At 39.4% G+C, this 24186-nt stretch overlaps 1 protein-coding gene across 2 annotated transcripts in view; it reads left to right on the plus strand.

The window, feature by feature from the left end:
• Positions 1-24186, plus strand: part of LEPR (leptin receptor) — a 52410-nt gene that overhangs the window by 11224 nt on the left and 17000 nt on the right. For both annotated transcript variants that reach the window (XM_032771951.2, XM_032771952.2), the window contains exons 4-9: positions 3585-3790; positions 7861-8006; positions 8759-8903; positions 12953-13246; positions 13434-13551; positions 19187-19386. In XM_032771951.2, coding sequence (XP_032627842.1) covers positions 3585-3790; positions 7861-8006; positions 8759-8903; positions 12953-13246; positions 13434-13551; positions 19187-19386 — 1109 coding nt within the window. The remainder of the gene's footprint in view (positions 1-3584; positions 3791-7860; positions 8007-8758; positions 8904-12952; positions 13247-13433; positions 13552-19186; positions 19387-24186) is intronic.

Here is a 24186-nt window from a genome sequence, read left to right on the forward strand (position 1 = left end):
ACACTTGTCTTTATCAAATTTAATCTTGTTGAATTCAGATCAGTTCTCCAGTTTGTCAAGGTTTTGCAGTCTCTCCCAGGGTGGTGTCCTCCACAAATTTTGTAAAGCATTTTACTCTTTCCTGCACCATTATCCAAGTCATCCAGATTGTAAAGGGTTGAACCTTGCTTAGTCTCCCTCCATGCTGCTCTTCATCAGCAAGTTGGCAACACAGCACTTGGGTTGCTACTCTGCTGTTGGTTCCAGGCCATAGCTGTTCTTTGAACACTCTGAACATAAGAACGGCCACACTGGGCCAGACCAAAGATCCATCTAGCCCAGTATCCTGTCTTCCAACAGTGGTCAATGTCAGGCGCCCCAGAGGGAATGAACAGAACAGGTAACCATCAAGTGATCCATCCTCTGTCACCCATTCCCAGCTTCTGGTTCTGAGACTGCACTAGCCTAGTTCCTTTAATACCCTAGGATCAATTTCTTCAGACTCTGCTGACTAGAATATATCTAATTTCTCTAAATATTTTTTAATCTGTTCTTTTCCCTATTCTGGCTTGTGTTCCTTCCTCCTTGATGTTAATATTATTGTGTTAACTATCTCGTCACAATTAACCTTTTTTAGTGGAGATTATAGCAAAATAGGCATTAAACGCCTGTGCCTTCTTGATGCGATCTCTGGTTAGCTCTCCTTCCCTGCTAAGTAGCGGGCCTGTACTTTCTCTTTCTCTTGCTCCTAACCTCTTCATAGAACCTCTTCTTATTGCCTTTCCCTGCTAAGTGGAACTCATTTTGCACCTTACCCTTTCTGTTTTTGTCTCTACATGCTTGTGCTATTTTTTGGTACTTGTCCTTATGAATTTGTCCATTTTTCCACACTTTGTAGGATTATCTTTTGATTTTCAGGTAATTAAAGCACTCTGCTAGAGCCATATGGCCTCTAACTATTCTTCCTATCTTTTCTTCACATCAGGATAGTTTGCTATTATGCCTTTAATATTGTCTCCTCAAGACACTGCCAGCTCTCTTGAACTCCTTTTTCCCTTGGATTTTCTTTCCATGGGATCCTATCTACTCGTTCTCTATTTGTGAAAGTCTTCTTTTTTGAAGTTCGTTGTTCTTATTCTGCTGTTCTGACTCTTTTCCTTAGAATCCTGAAATCATCATTTCAAGGTCACTTTCACCCACATTGCCATTAATCTTCAGATTAACAACCGATTCCTCCTTCTTGTTCAGAATCAGGTCTAAAATGGCTGCCCCCTTGGAAAAGTAAAATAGCAAACTCAATATGTCCAATTAGTTCTTGGAATGTACTGGGGAACAATTTCTTGTTTCAGAAGGTGGAGGAAATTTCCAACAGATATCTGAGTAATAAAAGTGTCCCCGTTGCAACTACATCTTGTGTTTTGGATATTTATGTTCTAACAATGCCTCATCCACCTTCCTCTCCTGATTTGGTGTTCTATAGTAGACCTTTAGCGTAACATCACCCCTGTTTTTCCCCCCTTTATTTTCACCCAGGGACTTTCAATTGGTTTGCCTCTCACCTCTTTCTGGACTTCAGAACAAGTATATATATTCTTGATGTATAAGGCAACAGCACATCTTTTTTTCCTAGCCTGTCTTTCTGGAACAAGTTATACTCCTCTATACAAATATTCTAGTCATGCAGTGATGTCAAATAAGTCAGAATTTAGCTTATGGCTAATATTGCCAGTTCTTCCTGTTTATTCCCATACTTATCGCATTTGTGTAGAGACACCACTCCTTAACCCTTGCTCTCAGTGCTCTGTGTTCACTGCTGATATGCTCAAGGTCAGAGAAAGGCACCCATTTATGGTGAATTGTGTAACTCACCTGTGGTTTTGTTACTCGTCACCAATGTGGCAATCCAATATTCATGCCATTAAAATAATTGTGCTAGACAGTCATGCATTCTGTCTACCATTGAATGTGTGCAGGGTCCACTTCTAAAGTTTCTTCCATTCCAAAAGATACTCTCAGTTTCAGAGAGATTTCATACACTTCAGATAGGAATAGTGCTGGAACCGCTGATATTGCTCAAAATGGAAGAAGCCTTGGGGCTGATTTCCCCTGTGTAACACTAGTTAAATTGCAGTTATTAGGGTTACATGAATGTAACATGCAAGGGAGTGGAGAGTTAGGTGTTTTCAGTGCAACTTGTGTGTATGTATGTAAATGTACGTATCGCGGGACTGTGTAGTGATGTGTACATTAGGTATATTGACTGCCCTCTCAAGTTTGTAAAATGGGTTGTCTTGATGCCATTTCTTGAAAGTGACCCAAGGAACATTGTTACATATGCTTTGGAAGTGTAATATAATGCCTGTCTGAATCAGAGACTGGTAAGAATTGAATTAGGTTTGACCTAAGTTGCAGTGTGACAGCATACATCTCCATTTGTATGCAGCATAAGACTTCATCTCAACAGTAATATGTTGTACAGCTGATATATTTCTGTATGCCCTAAATATTACATATGTTTCCTTTAAAAAAAATTCTGAAAGCATAAATGTGTCCTTCCAACACTGGAAAAATTGATCCAACTATTTTTGTTAAATAAACATCTTTATTTCTTGTTAGCAGTTCAAGTGCTTTCTGCTGAAAATTTTGGAAGGTTTTATTAAATCATATATTCTTGTAATAAGACTATCTTCATTTGTATGCTAATCTCTAAAGGAAAGTATTCCAACATGTGAAAAATTCATGAAAACAAATCTGGAGAGTTCAGCCAGAAGTAGTCTCTTGGGCTGCACTTCAGTTTAGAAAGAAACAAAACAGAATACTAAAGAGTTAGTCACTAAATACTTTCCACGAGCCAGTCCAGAGCAATAGTACGAGTAATGCCTGGGATTAAATGAGATTTACTTTGCTAAGAAAAAGTTAAATTATCTAAGAAATAAACATGGTATGCCTTCGAAGTAAACAAAGCTTCATCATCTTGGAAGTAATCACGTAAAGTTAGATTGTTAGAATACATTCTTTGTGATTTGTATATATAATATTTATCAGTTGTAATCCTGTGTAGCTGATAAGTAATTTAGAAACATATCCTAAGCATGGACCAAATTCTGCAGCTTGTTGTACACACACAATTCTGGTTTTGCCTGAATAACTTCAGGATTTTTTTATTATTATAACACTTAACGATAAATTTTGGAAGAGATATAAAAATTCGTATTTAGTCAGCATCTGACTATTAGAAATTTGGATGAGACCTTCATGAGTGATAGATTATCCCACATCTAGCAAATGGAGGGTTTCGTAAACCTTCCTCTGATGCAGCTGGTTCTGGCCACGTTCAGAGACAGGATACTGGAGTAGATGGTCTGACCCAGTCTGGCAATTCTGATGTTCTTGGATCAGGCCTCAGAAATATCTTTCATTACGCTCCTTCCCCGCCCCAAAGGTACAGCTGAAGAAAATGCTCACAGATTGATCTGTCTCTTGTGCTTTGCTGTTTCCAGTACTATTTCTACTGTTTAATCCAAAGTGGTGAATCTAATGGAATATGCAGAAGATTGTCCAAGACATAATGCTTTTTAAGTATTGATCTGTTTTGTTCAATATAGATCAGAGTTGTCATTGGAAGACATATCTACAGGTTCTCTAAAAGGCAATTTCATGGTTACTCCCTGCAACGGCAATGGGTCTGATAAGTACGAATGTCACATACCTTCACTGAAACTCAACTACACTTATATTACATGGTTAAACATCATAAATGGGGTAACACTTCTTCAGTCACCTTTAATGTCGGTCAGACCCATAAATATTGGTAAGTTTTCAGTGTATTGTACATCTTTTTTATAGAAAGCAAAAACAGGAACTCCTTATTTTGTGACTAGTCAGTTTTTGCAAGAACTTCAGCTGTAGCTATGTTAATTCTTCAGGGTAACTTCTGCAGGCTGATATGTATCATTCCCCCCCCCCCAGCCTTCCTAGTCTCCGCCCTTCTTCAGTGCAAATCTTGGTAGAAGGAGGAACAATGTGTTGGGGCACCTGAGCATTCACTTTGAATGCAGGAAGGTAGATCAGTATGTGGAGAGCAATGGTCTAGTTCATAATTATCTAATTTGTAACAGAAAATAAACATTTTGCTATTTGCTTTAAAAATAAACCTGCAGATTCTCATCAGCAGTATTTGCATGTACTCTCTCACTCTCATTTTGACACTTCCTTCACTAAAGGTACAACTTCGGCATTTTTTAAAGTGGAAGATTTATTTCTGCCATTTCACCAGCCCGTCAGCTCAATGAAATCAGATGACAGATACATTTGATGTTACTTTGTTGCCATCCAGTCTGCATAATTAATGGTTAATAAATATATAGCCATTTTCTGACTAATTGGGGCATTTTTAGCTATAATGAAAAACTTTGTTTTTTCTTATTAATGTTACTTTTTGGGAAGCAGAATTAAAAACCTTTTGGATGAATACTTTATCTTAGTTGCAAATGAAATTTAATATTTTTGGAGATGAGGTGATTATATTGATGATTACATACTGATTTCATTTGAATTATGTCAACAGGATCAATTCAAGTTTTACAGCTGCATCTGCCAGTATTAAAGGTGACCACAGATATAATTCATGAAATAAGTTCTAAGCAATAAGTAAGATCAGAAGGTCATTTTTGAAATGTATAATTTTTAATAATAATATGTTCTGCCATTAGTGAGCTTGATAAAAGGAATAATGAGTTTTAAAATAAAAAGATGAATATTAGCTAAGTGAGTTGTTTGCTTTGCACATACAAGCCATAGCAATAGAATACATGGCAACAAAATGAGAAAACATTGTCTGCCCTGCAACCACGTAGATTACAATGTGGTAATGTTCAGTCTTTTAAAAAGAGTGGTTCTGCACTGCCATAAAGAAATTATGTCATCAAAATGGCAGAATAAAGTTTTTAAAAGCAATGGACCACATCCGGAATCCGTCACTCTTGCCCGTCTCCACTGAAGCTAGTCAAGGTGTGGATTGAATTAGAGCTGCCACACACAGGCTGAAATTTGACCCTAACTATTTAGTTTACACTGACTCAAATATTGATACATTTGGGCTAGGTACTGATAATGTCATCAAAGCTAAGTAGTTCCTTACTCCTTGAATACTCCTGTTGATTTCAGTGAGACCACTTGTAGCATAGGCAGATCGGAAAATGACCCCCTTGTATTTAAGGACCCAAGTCTGTAATCTGATGCAGGTGGACTCCTGTTTTTGACCAGGGCTCCATTAAAATGAAAGAGGCTGCATGTGGGCTCAGGGGGTCTGCGTATGCAGATAAAATTGCAGGATGCAGTATTGCCTTTAATATGGCCTTCTGAAGCATTGACTACAAAACTCAGAAGTTCCTCATTTCCAAGTTACAGGCCCATGCTTGGCTGTTTACTCTAAACTGAAAAATACCATTTGTGATGGGTTTCTCCCGATGTGCCACCTGAAACTGGGGTACCACTGAGCCTGCCTGACCACCAGCCTGGGTTCCCTTTATGCTGTACTGCTGTGCAGCCTGCCAAGCCCTCCCCCAGACTTCAGACTGCACTTTATCAGCACACATACAGGTAGGGACACACCCAGGTGCAGAAACACCCGGACACTGAAATCAGCTCTGCCTGGGAAGGCTCAGCTAATGAACTGCCCAGTATTCAAGTGCACACCCCTTCTCTAGAGGTAATATTATACTGTCTTGCACTGAACAGAGATCTGTACAGCATAAGCTCGTGAAATTTGCCCTCTCCCTCAGTGTGAAGAGGAATATACATAGCTTTCTGCCGCAAGTATGATTTTTATACGCTGGTTTTAGACAAAACAAAAATAAGTTTATTAACTACAAAAGATAGATTTTAAGTTATTATAAGGGATAGCAAAGCAGATTACCTAGCAAATAAAACAAACATGCAATCTGAGATCAATGTACTAAAGAAATTGGATATAAACTAGAAATTCTTACCCTAAATTTTGTTTTAGGCAGTTTGCAGAGATTCTTGAAAGCAAGCTGCTCTTACATGCAGTTTAAAACTCTAGCTAGTTCTTTTACAGGCTAGAAAACCCTCTACCCTGAGTTCAGCCCATCTCCCCTAATTCAGTCTTTTGTTTCTGAGGTGTTTCCAGCAGGCTTCTTTCTTGGGTGGTGAGTCAGTGAAGAACAAACCATGATTATGTCACTCCCCTGCCTTAAATAGCTTTTACATATGGCGGGAACCCTTTGTCTCCCAGTTTGTTCCCATGCCCGGTCAGTGGGAAAACACTGGTATTCCAAAATAGAGTCCAGTATCCAGTGACTTGTTCATGTGTCTCTGTAGAGCCATAGCAGCCATAACTCCGAGGTTGTTAGTAGCGTCCTTTGGAAGGCTTTCCGGTGAGAGATTAGCATCTTCAAAGACCTATTGTTTTCCCTAATGGCCCTTCCCAGCCAGCCATCTAGACTGATTGCATTCTGTCTAGGGGGCGTTCCCCAGGGGTAAACACATTTGTAATAGATGCATAGACAATACTCCTAACTTCAGATACCAAAATGATATATGCGTACAAGTAGGATAATCATATTCAATAAATCATAACCTTTCCAATGATATCTTGCATGCCTTATCTTGCGCAAAATACATCATAATTATGCCATACTCATATCGTCATAATATTACCACAAAGACTATGGGGCATAATGCCACACCATTTATTAAAGGTGTTTATCCTGAGTGAGAGAACCTCAATGTTTTCTTAACAAATGTGCCCGAAAAGACACGCCAACCACAGTCATCACTGAACAGCGATAAATAAATTGACACAGTACCTAGTAAAAGTAGAAGCTTCTTGATTATTTACTCAGCATAATTATTATTCATAAGTAGTTGTCCATTTCCTCCCTCTGGGATGTCCTCTTTATGTCTGTTAGAGTCCTGCAAAACCCTCATTTTCCTTCACCTCATTTCAGCTCTCCTTTCAGGCCACATTTCGTAGCCAAAATCCTAGTAATAATAGTAGAATGGATGGGGCTACTTTACAAGCCAGCTCCCATTCAGCAGAACATTTATGCCTGTGTTTGAGTGCGTTGTAGAACTGGGACCCTGGAGAGCAAGAAGCTGGTTTAAGGCAACTACTAGATAAGAAGTGGCAGAACTTACTGACTCTCTGAGCTGCATATGACAATCTTCAGAAATTCGAAAGCTGGAGCATGTCTGCTGGGGCTTGAGGCTTCAGCCCTGATCCCCAGCAGGCGAGCCCTGAGACCCCCAGATCATCTTTCCGCCAGATTTTTGCTAAGGTTTGCTGGCTCTGCTTGGTCACATGGTGCTGCCAGGTCCCCTCCCTGCATGGCAGCTGCTGGAGCTGGCAAGTTGGAAGCTACCATTGTGGGGAAAGGCAGCGGCAAACAGCTGGGAGCTGCAGGAACAGCCACTGCTTTTGCTGCTGCCTCTCCTCACAGAGTTAAAGCAGCTGTTTGTTGCTGCCTCTGCACTGGAGCTAACACCTTGGAGCTGCGGAAAGGGGCCACTGAGGGTAAGGGGGTGTGCGACTCAAACTGGTGGGGGCTGAACCTTTAAATTGTGCCCCCACCCCAGCAGGCACCAGTCATCTATGCCACAACATGACCCATTAGTTAACCATGTTGGCTAAAATACTGCTTGCTGTTCCATTTTAAGAGAAACTTAGACTTCTATTATTTGCTGTAAGTATATTTAAATCAGAGTAGAATAACTTCTAAAAACATAAAGCTTAAGGACAAGACTTAAAAGAGGGAGAGGTCACTGATTGAATGGTGGTGAATACAAACATCTCGGCCAACAGTCCTTGACAGTAACTCTAACAGATAAAATAGAAGCTTGGTTTTAATATTTTTACAGTAAAGCCTGAATCTCCATTGAACCTGCGACTAGAAATGACAGACAAAGGACAGTTAAAGATCTGTTGGTCCAGTCCAGTACTAACACCATACCCACTTCAGTATGAAGTGAAGTTTTCTGGGAATGCTACTCAAAATGCCTGGCAGGTTAGTGTACTTGTTCTATTAGTATTATTTTATTTATTTATTTTTATTGAAGATGAAATCATTCTAATGTTATATTTAAGGAGAATCTGCTGCAACTGTCTGTCTAGATTCCACAGTGGCTGTGGTCTACTCAAAACTTGTGGGAAGAATCCATCTCAGGGCAGCTATTAGTGCTCATTTTACCAGACCTGCTTGGGTCAACAGCAGGCTTCGAATTCAGGACCTACAGCACTGAAATTATTAGCCTTTGCTGAATGAGCAAAAGGACTAAGATGCGTAGCTGGAAGCAGTAGCAGACTCATAAACCCATATATGGAACAGCCAGTAGAAAGGGACAAAGACCCACTCCCCTCGTAGTATGGGTTTCACCTACAGACCACTAAACCTTGTCAACAGGTAAATCCTGGTCCCACTAAAGTCAATCACAAAGCTCCCAATGGCTTCAGTGGAGCTAGGATTTTTGTGTGTGTGTGTTTATATAGTTCTGTTAATGAATCACTTTTCCCACTGCCACAATGCAGCTATCTCTGGGGTGAAAAGCAACATCTATTTAACAGCACACAACAAAATACTGTAGCTGTTTTCTGCTGGTGTATGTAACTTCTAACCTACTTGATTAAATGTGGTAAAGTTGAATGCTTTTGAGCAATCCTACTAACCCTCAGAATAAACAGCTTATTCCTTTGATTTCTCTCATTTTTCTGAAGTGGTGCAAAACAATAATGTTAATGGCTTCTGATCTAATTTAACAGGTGGTTGAGATTGTCATAGAAACCTCCCTCATCATAGGCAATAAGCTGGTTAGTTCTTCATATTTAGTTCAAGTACGGTGCAAGAGTCTTCATGGTCCAGGATTCTGGAGTGATTGGAGCACACCTTATAATTTAAACACAGAAGGTATGTCCTCTACAATAATTTAAATAGCCATTGTTGGGACTGGAAATAAATGTGTGCATATATTATTTGATATGTATTACACATGGATAAAGTGTATATACACATTCTACTACAAAATCCTACAGCACATGTAGGCAAGAAAAGTGCATAGTAAATGCTATAAATAGTGCACCAAAATTTCTGTACACCTAAAGGTTCTATTGTCGTCATGCCCCAAAACAGCGTATTCAGAGGAGCCTCCCATTCTTCAGTGAGGAGCCTTTACTAAGTTTAAGTAATACAATTGAAACTCAGTTTTTTAGTAGATGGTGTAAGTAAATCTGTTTCAGAACTGGCACAAACTTGCACGTAAAATTCAAAATTTCAAAAGTTTATTACACACATCAATTAGGCAAATAGCTTGAGTTATGAAAGCACAGATTCCTGACACGTTGCATGGCAGTGGTTCCTCTGAGGCCAATCAGATGGGTAGAGTCAAAGGGGGTTCCACTGAAAGAATATACCTTAATACCTCTTGTATTCTGTTAAAGTCTACAGTGAGAGAGAGAATTTGGCAAGTCATTATCCGTTCATCTTGATCGCTCATTTATATTGCCAGTGTTTCCAACCCCTAATGTTCAAAAATCATGAGTCAGCCTCACCAAAAATCATGAGATTAGCTTTAAAATCTTGAGATTATGTAGAAATAATAGATTTGGTGTTCTTTTTATTTGCCTCTCCTCTTTGAGCCTTTAGGATGCACTGGGGTTACATTTTGAAGCTTTCTCTGCAGCCAGAAGGGCCAGAAACTTTACTTACTGTTTAAGAATGAAGGCTGAAATTAGCAACAAATTGTTCTGTGTGGTCAGTCTGGGAATGCTGACAATTTTCTTGCATTGTGTTTCCCCTGTTCTTCCCTTATTTAAAAAGGAGATATTTCAACCTGTTTGCTAAAGTTATCCTCCTAGTAATTATATAAGTGTATGTGTGTGGAAAGAGAGAGAAGCAGAGAAAATCAAGGTCCAGACACCCCAAGGGAGACGGGGATCTGAAACCCAGAAAATAAGCACTTGAATCAAATGGTTGTAGACAATGTTGTTGTGTATACAAAACATGTCAAGTAAGATCTTTTATGAAATCTTGTAATGTCCTGAACTTGATAGTCATTAGGCGATTTGTATACAGGTTCTGCTTCTGAATGCATGCATATATATATGTGTCGCAAATTGTAATTGTAATGATAGTAACTACAGCATGACCTCCCAGTAGTGTGGTGAGGCAATCTGGCAGGGCCAGGCCAGGTATTTACAGGACACCGGCTCCAAACACCTAGCATTGTCCAGCCCGGAAGAGACAATGGTAGACCATTAAAGTTAACAGGAAATATTGAAACAACCTGAAACTGAAAAGAAAACCCACATCTGGGAAAACCCTGCTCTGTATAACCAGGAATTTCCATAGTCTGAGAACAAGGGGGGGGGGGGGGAAATAACAAACTTGCAAATGCTGCTAAAAGGGAAGGTATTTGGAGTACAGGCTATCCAGAAATAGAGGACTAGAGTCTAAGCAGGGTACTTTCTGTGAAGCACTGGATCCCCTCTAGGACAGAGAGTACACTCGGAAAATCTTCTGGGGCAATAGGTAACTTGTGTTAGAAAAGGGAATTGAGCTAATGTAAAAGGGTAAAGCCAGAGATTGCATCTTTGTTTACTGTGTAACTTGTATGTGTTTGTTTTTCCTCAGTATTTTATCTTTGAACCTATGATTTTTCTATTAAATAAAGTTTTTGTTTATTTTTACCTCAAGCAGGTCTCTGTTATTCAACAGTGTGGAGTGTATGTGCCAAAGTGAATTGATATTTGGGGGCAAGTTTCACACCTTCGGGGGTGATGAAGCAGAGGGGAAAAGTCTGTGTGTCTGGTAGTTAAGAACTCAGGGAGACGGATCTGCGTCCAGACCAGAAGGGATTGTTGAGGTCATCCTACAAGAATTAATTAGGCTGGTGGAAGTCTGGGTGGGACCTAATCTTTGTCAACTGGCTACTGGTGTCAGAATTCTGAGCTATAGCAGCAGGGGTGACAACACCTTACTGGTCCAGGTGATCCCAAGAATATTATAGGGGTGTAGTCATTGCATAAATTTCATCCCAATATCAGGGAATGGAGGTTCACGCTCCAACCACTTGCAATAACAGATTGTAACGGACTCAAAAGCAAGGGAACAAAGTACAAATATTATTTTCTTCTTTTTATTTTGGGTTAAGAGAAATAGAACAAAGAAAGGGGGAAATTCGCCATTTAGAATCCTTGGACACAATGGATAAAAAGCATCTTGGGAGCTTATGTTAGAAATATGGTTTACCCCAGAAGGGGAAATCAGCGGAGGATCTGAAAACCTCACTCATGAAGTATTTTGAGCAAAAGGAGAGAGAGGATGCAGGGCTGGGAAACCAGCCAGACTTTACTTCCCTACAGGAGAGGGACACTCTGGTAGAGCTGACCAATTATGCATTCCGATCAAAATGTTCTATACTGGGTGCCTCAAATTAAACACCGAAATAGCTAACCTGATTTTTTCAAAGGGAGTGGTCTTCAAAAAGAATTGGCAATTTTTGATTATTAGGTCAGTTACTTAGGTGTGTAAATATGGAATTAGGTAGCTAACTTTAGGCACTCACATTTGAAAACTTACACTGTACCTCTATACATGTGTGTGTGTGCGTGTGTGTGTGTGTACATACGTACATACCTTCAGAGAGATTGTATGTACATATAAACATACAAATATGTAGTTCATGGAAAACACTGAGATTCAGTAGATAATCTCTCTATTTAATATTCTATTGTAGGATATTAATTGTATTAAACACATTTCACTGGCCAAAAATCATGTTGCGATAAGCATGATGACAACCTTAAAGAAAGTAATTTCTTCCCTGCAGGGAGCTCAAATTTGCCTAGTCTCCCAATGGCTAATGTTAGCATTAACCAATGGAAGAACAGTAAAACCAGCAGGATAGTTGGTAGCAACAAAGAGGCTGCTTTGCATTCATGCAAGCACATTAACACTGGGAATACAAAATGCTGAAACTAGGCAGTTATATTTTTATACAACTGATTAGCATTATGCTCTGATCTGTATTTAATCGGAAAGTCTCTGCTGCTGACAAAGAGTGCTTTGCACCACTGTTCTAGAGACTATATTTTGGAAGCATCTTGGTTCATTATAAGTGTAATTATTCCTTGAGATACTAAGGAGAATTGTTTAGTTGGTGCATGTCTTCAGCCCACTATATGCTCTTTGCATTGATCCAAATAGTTGAGTGGATGGATTTTTCAAAATAAACTTTAAAATATGAATCTTCTCACCATGATGTATGCATTTTTAACTGAGACACATACACCTTTGTGGTGTGTGATTGTACAGTGTGATTGTACCATATATTTTGTATGCGTTTTTGCGTGACAAGTGCTCTATAGATGGGCCCGTTCTATATTGCAAACTCTTGTCACAACACTGAAATTATTACTGTTTTTCTAAAGTTTGAAAGAACGCCTATTGACAGAGGCTTTTTATGTTCAAATCAGCACACTGAAGTATGTCTAACGCTTCATGCAGCTTGCAGTTTGCCAGCGTTTCCTTTTCACTTGCCAACACAGTTGCCCATTCACTTGTACAACTGCTTGTTTGTGTATGCAACACAGGTGCACCCTCCTGAAAACATACTCCATGTGTAAGATTATATCGTATGTTATGTGACCTTGCATTTGTTCCATCTCCTTTATTCCATCATGAGTAAGGACATTAAAGGTGAAAGTCCATGCAGATATAAATGGTCAAATAGATATAAATAATGATAAAATAAGTCATGGGGTCTCTTCTGCTTCTCTCCCTGTACCTATGTAACACTCATTCAATTGTAAGAGTTGGACTCCTGTGTTTAGAAGCAAGTTTTTTATAGAAATAAGCATTTTTGATTGTCCTATAATTTTGTAAAGCTACCTTTTTGTGTGAAGTTTCATATTGCTTAAACATTCTTTGTCTGTTTTTTTTTCCTTTCCCTGTAACAGATGTCATGTACTTTCCTCCTAAGATACTGACGAGTGTTGGTTCTAATGTTTCCTTTCATTGCCTCTATAATGATAAAAACAAGATGATTTTGTCAAAGAAGATTGTTTGGTGGCTGAATTTAGCAGAAGAAATCCCAGAGAGACAGTATACACTTGTGAATGATCGTGTTAGCAGAGTTACTCTTTTCAACTTGAATGCAACAAAACCTAGAGGAAAATTCTTCTATAATGCATTGTACTGTTGTAACCAAAACAGGGAATGCCATCATCGATATGCTGAGTTATATGTAGTAGGTAAGATTCTGTATGACTTCACATTTTTTATAAACTTCAGTATACTTGATATTTTCAAGTCAGAACATTTCAGTTTATGATTTGAAGGTGGTTTTCGCAGACAACAGTGATTTTTATAATGCATAGTTTTGTCTGCTTAACCATTGTATTTTTATTTGTATTAATATTTTTAATGTGTTTTAAACAGATGTCAATATCAATATCACATGTGAAACTGATGGGTACTTAACTAAAATGACTTGCAGATGGTCCGCAAACACAAATACACTGCTTGTGGGGAGTTCTTTACAGTTAAAATACTACAGGTGTGTATAGTTTTTAATGTATTATATTTGTTTGGAAACTGTTACTTTGGAAGTATTAATGCAGTAATAGATGCTCCACAGAAGTGAATATAAAATCTGAGCCACTATGGATCAAACTTTCACCTGGTCTTCCAGCTGACTTCCAAAATGGAACCCACAGGTTCCAGCAAATCTCACACGTGTGCACAAATTAGGTCATAAGAGGTCAAAGTACCCAGTGTGGGTTGTATTTGCACATTATTCAGCACCTGCAAAACTTGTGGACGCAATTTTGGAGGCCAAATTTGAAAATGTGGACAAAACATGTTAAAAACTAAAGCAGAAAATATTGCTAAATAACTGTGCTATGAGAGTTTGGTTTGATTCCACTAGCAGCAGGGCTGAGTCCTGGCAGAGAAAACGAATATACCTTTTAAGGCTTCTGTTTTCTTTCAAACTCTGGTTGGTTTTGCAATACAAATGCCCACCTTGCTTTGCGACAGTGGATTTTGATTTGAATGGCTTTTCACAATGGGAAAATTTGCTTGAATCATAATTTTGTATGACTGAGAGTAGTTGTTCATGTATATTAAATTACACCCAACTTTACATGTACATGGTGATTAAATATATGATGCAGAATTTGGCTCACTCCAAAAGAAAAAGATTTGTTCAGAAGGAGATTGTTACTTTACAGTTTTAACAACTTTAGTTGCTGGAGCAGTTTTCAGTTTGCTACTAATATTCATGGTCTAATTTTCAGAAGATACATGCAAACTTAGGACCAAATTCTGATCTCCGCTGTGCCAGTGAAGAAGCCAGTGAAGATTCTGGAATCCTCATAGATGTTCTTTGGTGTAACAAATTTGGTCTCTTCCATAGAGATGTTTGGTCAATAGAATTCAAATCCCTGCTGCAGAGCTGGGGAAGCAAGGTTCTGTTCAGACTCAGTTTTCCTCTTGTTCCTGCAGTTTCCCCCTTATTTCCTAATTCAAAACAATTCTGACCATCCACACTAGGTAGGGCCTAAGATGTGGGTTTCCCACTTGCAGAAGTGGAGACCATTTCACCGCAGAAGTTAGAATAATGCTTTGTGTATCCTAAACCCTTTCCCCTACATCAGCTTCTCCAGCCGTTGGTTCTTCTCTGCAGTCATGGTTACTTTTTCCTGTCGTCCCCTGGTACCAGATAATTTCAGAGAACGTCACGTGTTTTTGTCTCTTCCTTAGATCCCCAAAGCTTTCATTTTTGTCTGTCCTTTGGACAGAGTAGCAGTGCTACTAGGGGAAAAATGTGTGGTATAGTTGATGCACCATTCGTACCTAAGTGCCAGGAGAGCCTTATGAAAAGGTCTCTCTTACATCATCTAATAATTTTAAACACAAAAGATTCCTATAACTGCGCTATTACTTGGATAAATAAAATGGAAGAACAAAACCTTCCTGAGCAGAAATAATTGGATTTATTCTCTGCTGGACTAGACCGGATATGTGACAAAGAAGCTTAAATCAGCACTTATGGTCCTGCACACACTTAAGCTGCGATTCAGGAAAGCTTAAATGCTTTCTTGAATAGGGATGAATTTAAGCGAAGAGCTTTCCTGAATTGGGTCCCACAGTGTGAAGTGTGAGTGGTTCCACTGAACTCAACAGTATTTGCAGCATTGGACCATGAATACTAAGTGATGGGCACTATAGTGAAGCCTTTGATGGATGGAACAATAAACAGAACCGTTAGGATTTCATATGGAAACTTTTACTAAGACTGTATTGTGACTAGTTGGCTCCTGGGCTAAATGTTGCCTTGACTACCTGTTAGAGCCACTTATATCGGAATAAATACCTTCCCCTTTCCTTCTCTCATCTTTTCAAGTTGGTCTCAAACATGTCTGATAAATTTGCCTGAGAGAAATGGTGTTTCCTAATATCTATAATCTCACTGTAGGTCAATACGTAGGTCAGGCATTGGCATTGACATTAACATGGTGTATAAGTGCATGCCAGCTTTCTTCTTTGTTTGTTTTTGTTTTGATTCTGTTGAGGTTTTATTTAAAAAATATATAAATCTAAATGAGAAGAAAACATTTTGTATAAAAATAACTAAAATAGAAAATAAATTTTAAAAAAATCTGACTAATGGCAATATTTCCCAGTTCTTTAAAACAACAGACAACTTGGTTATTTTCAACATCTGCCTGCAACATTGTGAACAAGAACACACAGAGTAACTGGCCAGCAATAAGCTAGAAACCTAAGTGAAATTGACCAGTCTGTTTTCATTACCCAAACTGAATGAAATGCCATGTTTAAGCAGCCACCATAAATATTTAAGAATAAACTTTGATTTGAAAAATTCCTTCTGTTTTAATATTCTAAACTGGTGATATTAGATATTAGATAGCGCTTATCAGTGTCCTTTTGGGGGTATACGTGGCCATCCTGAAAATTGAAGTCTAAAGGTTAGAGTTAAACATGCTATATTTGCATCATTCCTGGGTTTTTTGCTAGAAGCATGAATCTGTTGTGCTAGTTTCTGTTTTCCTCACAATCACTGATGCAATTAAAATGTTGCAAATAAAATCCCATTCTACACTCTAGTGTGATGCAATATTTTGCCCTTTCACTGATGGGGCTGTTATTCCGCCTTCCTCTACAAATCAGTACTGCCAACAAAAACAGCTCACCCTATCTAATAAAAATCCAGAATGATGGGGAAAATCTTCAGAATGGAATGCAGCCATTTAATGTACATTAGTTTTATTGACATTAACAGGAGAAAAGTAACTAAATTTACCTCTTAGGGTCCAATTAAATAACCAGTTACATCTCTGGTGGGTAGCTCAAAAAGCCTGAGCTGCACAGGTCTGGATCCAAATTCTAGTATCTTAGGGAAAATTTGAAAAGATTCCTCTTTTCATGAGCCACAAAATGTCACCTTGAGCATTTTGCACCACCCCCACAACCAGTTCCCACTTTGTGATTCATCTGAATCTGATTGCTAGGTATGGATGCTGGCAGCCCGTCAGGATTTATTTTAACACCACCCTGTTGGGTAGTTTTTTAAAGGAGATTTAATTTTCATAGAGCTCCAACCATGTGTGTTCAGTTAAGCAGAATAACCCATCACACATCAATCTGCCCTTTGGAAGGCAGACCCTCAGCAGGTACAAATCAGCATATGCTCATTGAAGTCAGTGGAGCTATATTCATTTGCACCAGCTGAGGATCTGAACCAGGATGTTTACCTCTAACACATGCTCCTCAAGTTTTCTGCCATCCATGTGTCCACTGCTTGGTTCTTTTCTTACAGCTTGTTTAACTTTTAAGTTCAATCGAATTAAGGCCACATTAATTCTGACTGAGAAGACAGTTGGTTATAGAAGGGCTGTAATGGGGCACAGAATCACAGGGTTGTATTTTGAAAGACGATAACTGAGTAAGCACACTGGCAGAGAAGCTCTCGCTCCCTTATTTTATTTCTTTATTGTAACAAACATTATGTTCCTATAAAGTTCTGACTTGATAGCTCAGGAAACTGAAGTCCTCCATGTATCTAAAGAGAGTTGGCTAGGGTGATCCATGCATTTGTGACCTCTGGGTTTTATGATCCCAACTCATTGTATCTAGGAGAAAAGCTACACTCCTGGGGAAAGATCCCAGTGGTGCCAAATGCAGCAGCTTATCTGCTTAGCAATACTAATTTCTGTGAACAGGTCGCTGCTCTCTGTACTGTCTCCCCATTAATCAGAGTGTCCAGGTCAAGAAGTTTTGTCCTGATAGCTGGGGCCCTACCAAATTCACAGTCCATTTTGGTCAATTTCATGGTCATAGGATTTTAAAAATTGTAAATGTCATGATCTCTGCTATTTAAATCTGAAATTTCACGATGTTTGTAATTGCAGGGGTCCTGACCCAAACAGGAATTGTGGTGGGGTTGTGGTACTGCGACCCTTACTTCTGCACTGCTCCTTACAGAGCTGGGCCCTCAGTCAGCCGCCGCCATTTTCTGGTCACCCATCTCTGAAGGCAGCAGCGCAGAAGTAAGGGAGGCATGGTATAGTATTGCCACCCTTGCTTCTGTGCTGCTGCCGGCGGGATGCCGCCTTCAAAGCTGGGTGCCCATCAAGCAGCCACTGCTCTCCAGCCTCCCAACTCTGAAAGCAGCGTAGAAGTAATAGTGGCAGTACTGTGAACCCCCCTAAAATAAACTTGTGACCTCCCCGGCAACTCCCTTTTGGGTCAGGACCCCCAATTTGAGAAACACTGATCTCCCCCCATGAAATCTGTATACTATGTGGTAAAAGCACACAAAAGACCAGATATCACGGGAGAAGACCAGATTTCACGGTCCGTGATGTGTTTTTCATGGCCATGAATTTGGTAGGGTCCTATTGATAGTCAAAGCCCTCTGTGCGATTGGCCCTAGCTGTTAAGGAGGTTGGCCCTTTTTTATGATCATGACCTCTCACCACCGCTACATTCCACTGACACAGTAAAACTGTCATTCACTAGGGAGAGGCTCTTGAGTGCAGGCAACAGAACTGCCACAGGTGCTGGAACTTGACAACGAAGTTCATTATCACAGGAGTAGAGAGCCCCTGCACACTCAGAACTAAATGTGCAAATCCTATTTTGACTCAACTTTATCTCAGTAATTTCATCACTTCTCCAGCCCTCTCCCAGCACATGTGTGCGCACACACTCACCCCCCCCCCCAGGAACTCTCTCTTCTATTTCTTCTGGAGGGTGGGAAGGAAGGAGGAAAGAGATTGTTCATGGTGCTTCAGTTTTTAAATGCATGGGAAGAGGTCAGATTCTACAAAAATGGGAGGAGGGAGTCCTATAAATCCCTACATCAAATTAAAAAAAAAAAAGTGTGAACTCCTAACACAACACTGCCAGCATTCTCAGCTGTGCCCTGGAGGAAATACTTCTGGAGCTCAGAAGGTAATTCATTATCTGTGGGGCCTTTCAGGGCCTGATCCAAATCCCGTTGACTTCAGTGGAAGGACTCCTATTGACTTTAATGAGCCTTGGATCAGGCCCAAATGTCTTTACTTCTCTACCGACACAACCGAAAAAGTTGCCAGTTAATGAGTGGCAAATATGTAGGTGATCAAGTGCTGTGAAAATCCTGTCTTCTAGGTCAGCAACTTATTTTACATAGGCCACAACAAAAGCCATCAGTCAGGCGTGGACTGGGTTGGGAGTGGTAAACTAGAGGAAAAATCTTTGGTATTTCATTACCATATTGCCTTGAGCCATGCAGTGCAATTTTAATTAAACCAAGCAAACCCTCAAATACTAAGAATGATTATAATAGTTCTAATTGTGTAAGCTTGGCTAGAACACCAAGAGGATAAAATATTTTTTCCTGTGTTTAATTGAAGTATCATTTTCTTTTTATGTTTCAATATTACTTTGAAAAGGGTGATCCTCTACTGTAATTTTGGAGAGGGGAGGGGAAGTGCACAGTTTATAAAGAAATGTTATGACTTTGGCTTAAAACATGGCACAAGAAGTTCAAGATTTCCAATCAATATTATTTCTAAGCCTCAGCATGACAGTGTTTTCTTTACTTTTCTTTGGAGTTTTATTCATAACAGAAACAGCTCTTTGTTGAAAATTATTAATTGAATGTTTTCATCTCTTTTAAGGAGTAGTATCTATTGTTCTGACTTTCCAAGTATTCCTCCAAAGTCGGAGGCAAAAGAATGCCATTTAGAGAGGAATCATTATTACGAGTGTACATTTCAGCCTATTTTTCTTTTATCTGGATATACCATGTGGATAGAGATAAAGCACCAACTAGGAACACTTGAATCTCCACCAACCTGTGTCATTCCAGCAGATGTAGGTATGTCAAAAGATTTTGTTAATACCTTTTTTTCCAAGTAATGATCTTGGACAGCAATGTCTCTATGCTGTAGGTGGAGCAGCATAGCTCAGATTCTGGAAGGAGCTGCAAGGTCCTGATTGTAAGACCACTGAAGTCAATGAGACCCTTTTCATTGACTTCAGTGGGCTTTGGATTAGGCCTTATCTTCGCACAATACATTTTCAGCTGAAAGAACCAGTTTTTACTTATCAGAGGGTAGCCTTGTTAGTCTGGATCTGTAAAAAGCGACAAAGAGTTACAGACTAACAGAAGTATTGGAGCATAAGCTTTCGTGGGTGGGTGACGTGTCTGACGAAGTGGGTATTCGTCCATGAAGGTTTATGCTCCAATGTGTTTGTTAGTCTATAAGGTGCCACATTACTCTTTGTCGCTTTTTACAGTTTCACTTGTTTATCAATTTGTGGCTATTGCAGAGACATTTACAAGAAAGGTTGTATTTAAAAAAAGGTTGTTAGTTTTTGTTTTAGTGGTTTTTTTTTTTTAATTCATGGCACACGAAAATGTGCATTTTCAATTATTAGTGGTACGGAAAGGAAGGACTCATCTCTGACCTTACCTTGAAGTCCCGCCATAGCTCTACCTCTCCCTGTGTGCCTGCTTTTATCTGATTGTGTTGTCAGTCTTGTTTGTCTGTTACCTTCTACCACAAATGTCTCTGCACTTTCTTCCGTGCTGCCTTTAAGCAAGGAACTGCCTGCCTAAATTGGTCCATAAAGGTTACTGACTACTACTTCAACCCCTCCTCCAGACACACCTCTGCTGTGATGTTTACAAAATGTCTGTGTTTTGTGGCTGCCGGGGGGAGCTGATGTCCTTTAAATAAATAAAAGGATAAAAATAAAAAAAATACAAAGAAAATGAGGTTTAGCTGGAGCCACTAGGAATCACTGAGCAGTTGGCTATTACTTCTGTAACCACAATTCTTATTTCTCCTTCCCTCCTTTTGTTTGTCAGACTCACTTGTCGCACCTTGTCTCAAATTACATTGAAAGCTTTTGGAGCCAGGGATTATTTCTTATTGTGCTTGTAGAAGGACGAGCACAGAGGGACTAAAATCCTGAGTGGGGCCTGTAGGCGCAGTACAAATGAAAACTAATAATGCTAACTTGAAAGAGAATTGATCACCTACTTTCACTCACAGGCTGACGATGTTCATTGCACAGTGTTTCTTCTGATGTATATTTCTAAACAGACCCCAACTAATATTTCAGGATTAGTACTAAGAAGAGGGAATAATTACAAATCCACTTAGAAGTGGTGTGGCAAACTCATGTTGGAGTGACTTCAGAGACCATAGGTGAGATGGGACCCACAAATTTGAAAGTTTGACTTCCACTCAAATGTTACAGGGTTCATGTTTGCTTAGAAGAGGCTTTAAAAAAGGAGCAGAAATAGAAAAGAGGAGAGAGACTACTGAAAAAATAAACTATAAATACTATACACAGAGGCACTCATTCACTTCAGTATAGCTTTTGGGGAAGAATACGAATGTATCCCTGCATAGCACAGAGTTCCATTCACTAGAATAACTTGTTTTAATTGTGAATTTCCCTTACAGAAACTTGAGTTTAAATTTAAGGATAAAAGTTTCACACACAAGAACTAGTTTTGCTAAGCCAGGGCCTGATCCAGATCCCTCTGAAGTCACTGGGAGTAATATTGGGACCCTAAACAATGACTCAAGAGGCTTCTAAAACCTCAAACCTTTTCCCCATCCCTAATTATGTGATACCTACTCCTTTAACAACTGATCTATCCCTAAATACCTGTTAAAACTAACCTGTTGATTAAAGTTTTATTCCTGTTTTAATATCTATGCTGTGCATCTGTATGTTTTCAGATCTTCTCTTAATTCTTTGCTATTAAGGTTAATAATACAGATGCTCCCAAAAAAGTTTGCACTCAGAAGTGATACTGGGGAACTGAGCTTTTTGACAGTTCTGCTTTGGGGACTCGTTTTGGCATGTGAGAAGAAACTGGCAGTGAAGACCTATGTTTTGTGATTGACCTATGTATTGATGTTTAACGAGAGTGACTAGATGTCCCAATTTTATAGGGACAGTCCCAATTTTGGGGTCTTTTTCTTATATAAGCTCGTATTACCGCCCTCCCCCATCCCGATTTTTCACATGTGCTGTCTGGTCAACCTAGATTCAACAAACTTTCTTCTGTAACACTAAGAGAATACTTTGCTTAAACTTGTCTTGAGGCTACAGGCCAAACCAATGTCTGCTAGGAGTTTTCAGGAATGTTGCCTTGCAAAGTCTACAGAGAAGGTTTACAGCTAGACTCATCTAAGTCTTAAGCTCCTTGTAGGTTTTCCGAAGGACAAAAGAAAAAGAGCTTTGCAGTGGCAAATTTGTGTTTCACAAAACTTCTGCCCAAATATTTTTCACACGGTATATGAAAGCAGAACTAGCATTTTCCCACCCATCTCTAGTCAATATTTGGAACAAGCACTTCTCTCTTTTTTCCAACTAGACTGCTAAAGCACAGGAAGAATAGAACAGAGTAAAATATTACATTATGGGAGCAGAAGACCAAATCCACACAGATAGTAAGACTTCAGCATAAATTAAACCAAATCTTCCATTGCGAGCTAAAATTTAAATGGAGAGAACAATGACCACAGGCATTGCCAAAGGAAAAACCCTAATGTATTATGGCCATACCACTTCCCTAAGCAGTTTTGGGATGTAGAAATGTGTTTTACATTTTGCTTTTTGTACATGGTTTTCCCAAGCACTGCAGAGAGCAACGAGTTAACAAATGATAGTACATTGACAGTGTGGGCTAACAATGTGGCCATTCTTGGAGTTCACAAACATATTTAAATGAGTGCAGTTAAGGAGGTGGTCCTTTCTGGTTCAAAAACATGATTCACTCTTTTCATCCTGTTTTGACAAATGTGTTTGCAGATTCTGTTGAAGTTGACCTTAGCAACACGGAGATATGGTATTCCTGGCCTTCGGTGCTCTTTTTCAGATACCTGTGCACCATTCCACATAGTGGGGTATGCGGGGCTGTGTTGGTCTTGTACTTGAATTGCCTATACAACATGCCAAAAGAATCTTGCACTTGCCAACACAGCAGCTGCAAGTTACTAAAGTAATTTAAGTTCTTAGTGGGATCTAACAGATCAAATATCCATTAGTTTTCAGGCAGAGGAGAGTAGGGTGACCAGATAGCAAGTGTGAAAATTCAGGATAAGGGGTAGGGGGTAATAGGAGCCCATATTAAAAAAAAGCCTCAAATATAGGGACTGTCCCTATAAAATCAGAACATCTGGTCACCCTAGAGGAGAGTACTCCTAGGATACACATTGAACATTGAGGAATGCTGACAAACGAAGGCTTTCAGATATACTTGACCTGAAGAGTTTTTAAAAGTCTGGGTTACACATTCATCACTCTAAACACAGTGGAGATAAGATAAAGCTGTTGAGCTACAGTGAGTGAAGCACGCTCTGCACTGTACTACTAACAGAGTGGTCATTCTAGTTCTCCTTACCCTGGTGTTTTCTTCACCTTTTTTTCTTGTTTTTCAGTAGTGTTGCTCAAAGAAGTTTGAACAAAACTTTCTCTTGTTGCAAAATGGGCCTTTTCTGAAATGGAAATTGTCCATAGGAAAAGAGCAATTTTGGCAGAGGTTTCCATTTGGAAAATCAAAACATTGAATTGCAGATTGACTTCATATTAGTTTCTGTTTCTACCTGAGCTACTGCGGTGCATCATGGGAGTTGTAATTCTGGGTTACTCATGCCCCTGTTTTCCCCTTTGGCCCCTATCATAAGCATTCCCAAATCTGGACCTTAGCGTCCAGAAATCTGGGTGCCTGCATGAACCCCTCTAAGCTTAATTACCAGCTTAGATCTGATAGCCTGCCACCAACCAGGAATTCCAGTGCCTGACACTCTGGTCTCCCCAAAACCTTCCTGGGGACCCAAGAACCCAAATCCTTGGATTCTTAAAACAAGGAAAGAAACCATTTCCCTTCCTGCTCTTACTTCCTCCCAGATTTTCCGCGCCTGAGTATACTAGGAGATTTCCCTGCTTCAATCCCTTGAAACACAAAACCGAGAGGACAATTTACCTCCCCCTCCTTCTTTTCCCCCCTCCCAGTCTTTCCTGAGAGAGACAGTAATCCTGCACAGAGATTCCTATCGCCTTGCCATAACTAGAAAAAGAAAAGTCAACAAGTTTTAAAAAAAAGAAAGCTTTAATATAAAAGAAAGAAAAAGACAAAAAAAATAATCTCTGTATTAAAGTGACAATACAGGGCTATTGCTTAAAAGAAAATATGAATAAACAGCTTTAGGTAAAAAGAGATACAATTTAACCATTCAGCAAACTACACACATGTAAAACAAAAAAAACAATAACAGCCTATTGTTTTTTCTACCTTTGTACTCACAACTTTGAAACTGAAGATTAGAAGCTTGAAGATAGAAAAATTCCTCTCATAGCTGAGAGCCAGACAAAAGACACAGACCCAAACATTCCCTCTCTGAGCTTTTAACAATCCGGTTTTTTGATTGGTCCTCTGGTCAGGTGTGTGGTTCCCTTTGTTAACCCTTTACAGGTAAAAGAAACATTAACCCTTAGCTATCAGTTTATGATAGCCCCCCAGTCCCTAGCCCTACTTCATCTTCCATGATGCCCCATTGCAAGCTTCATAGAATCATAGAATATCAGGGTTGGAAGGGATTTCAGGAGGTCATCTAGTCCAACCCCCTAGTCCAGATTCCCACCTAAATCA

This window comes from Chelonoidis abingdonii, chromosome 7 (genome assembly GCF_003597395.2).
Source record: "Chelonoidis abingdonii isolate Lonesome George chromosome 7, CheloAbing_2.0, whole genome shotgun sequence".
NCBI classification, from domain to species: Eukaryota; Metazoa; Chordata; order Testudines; family Testudinidae; genus Chelonoidis; species Chelonoidis abingdonii.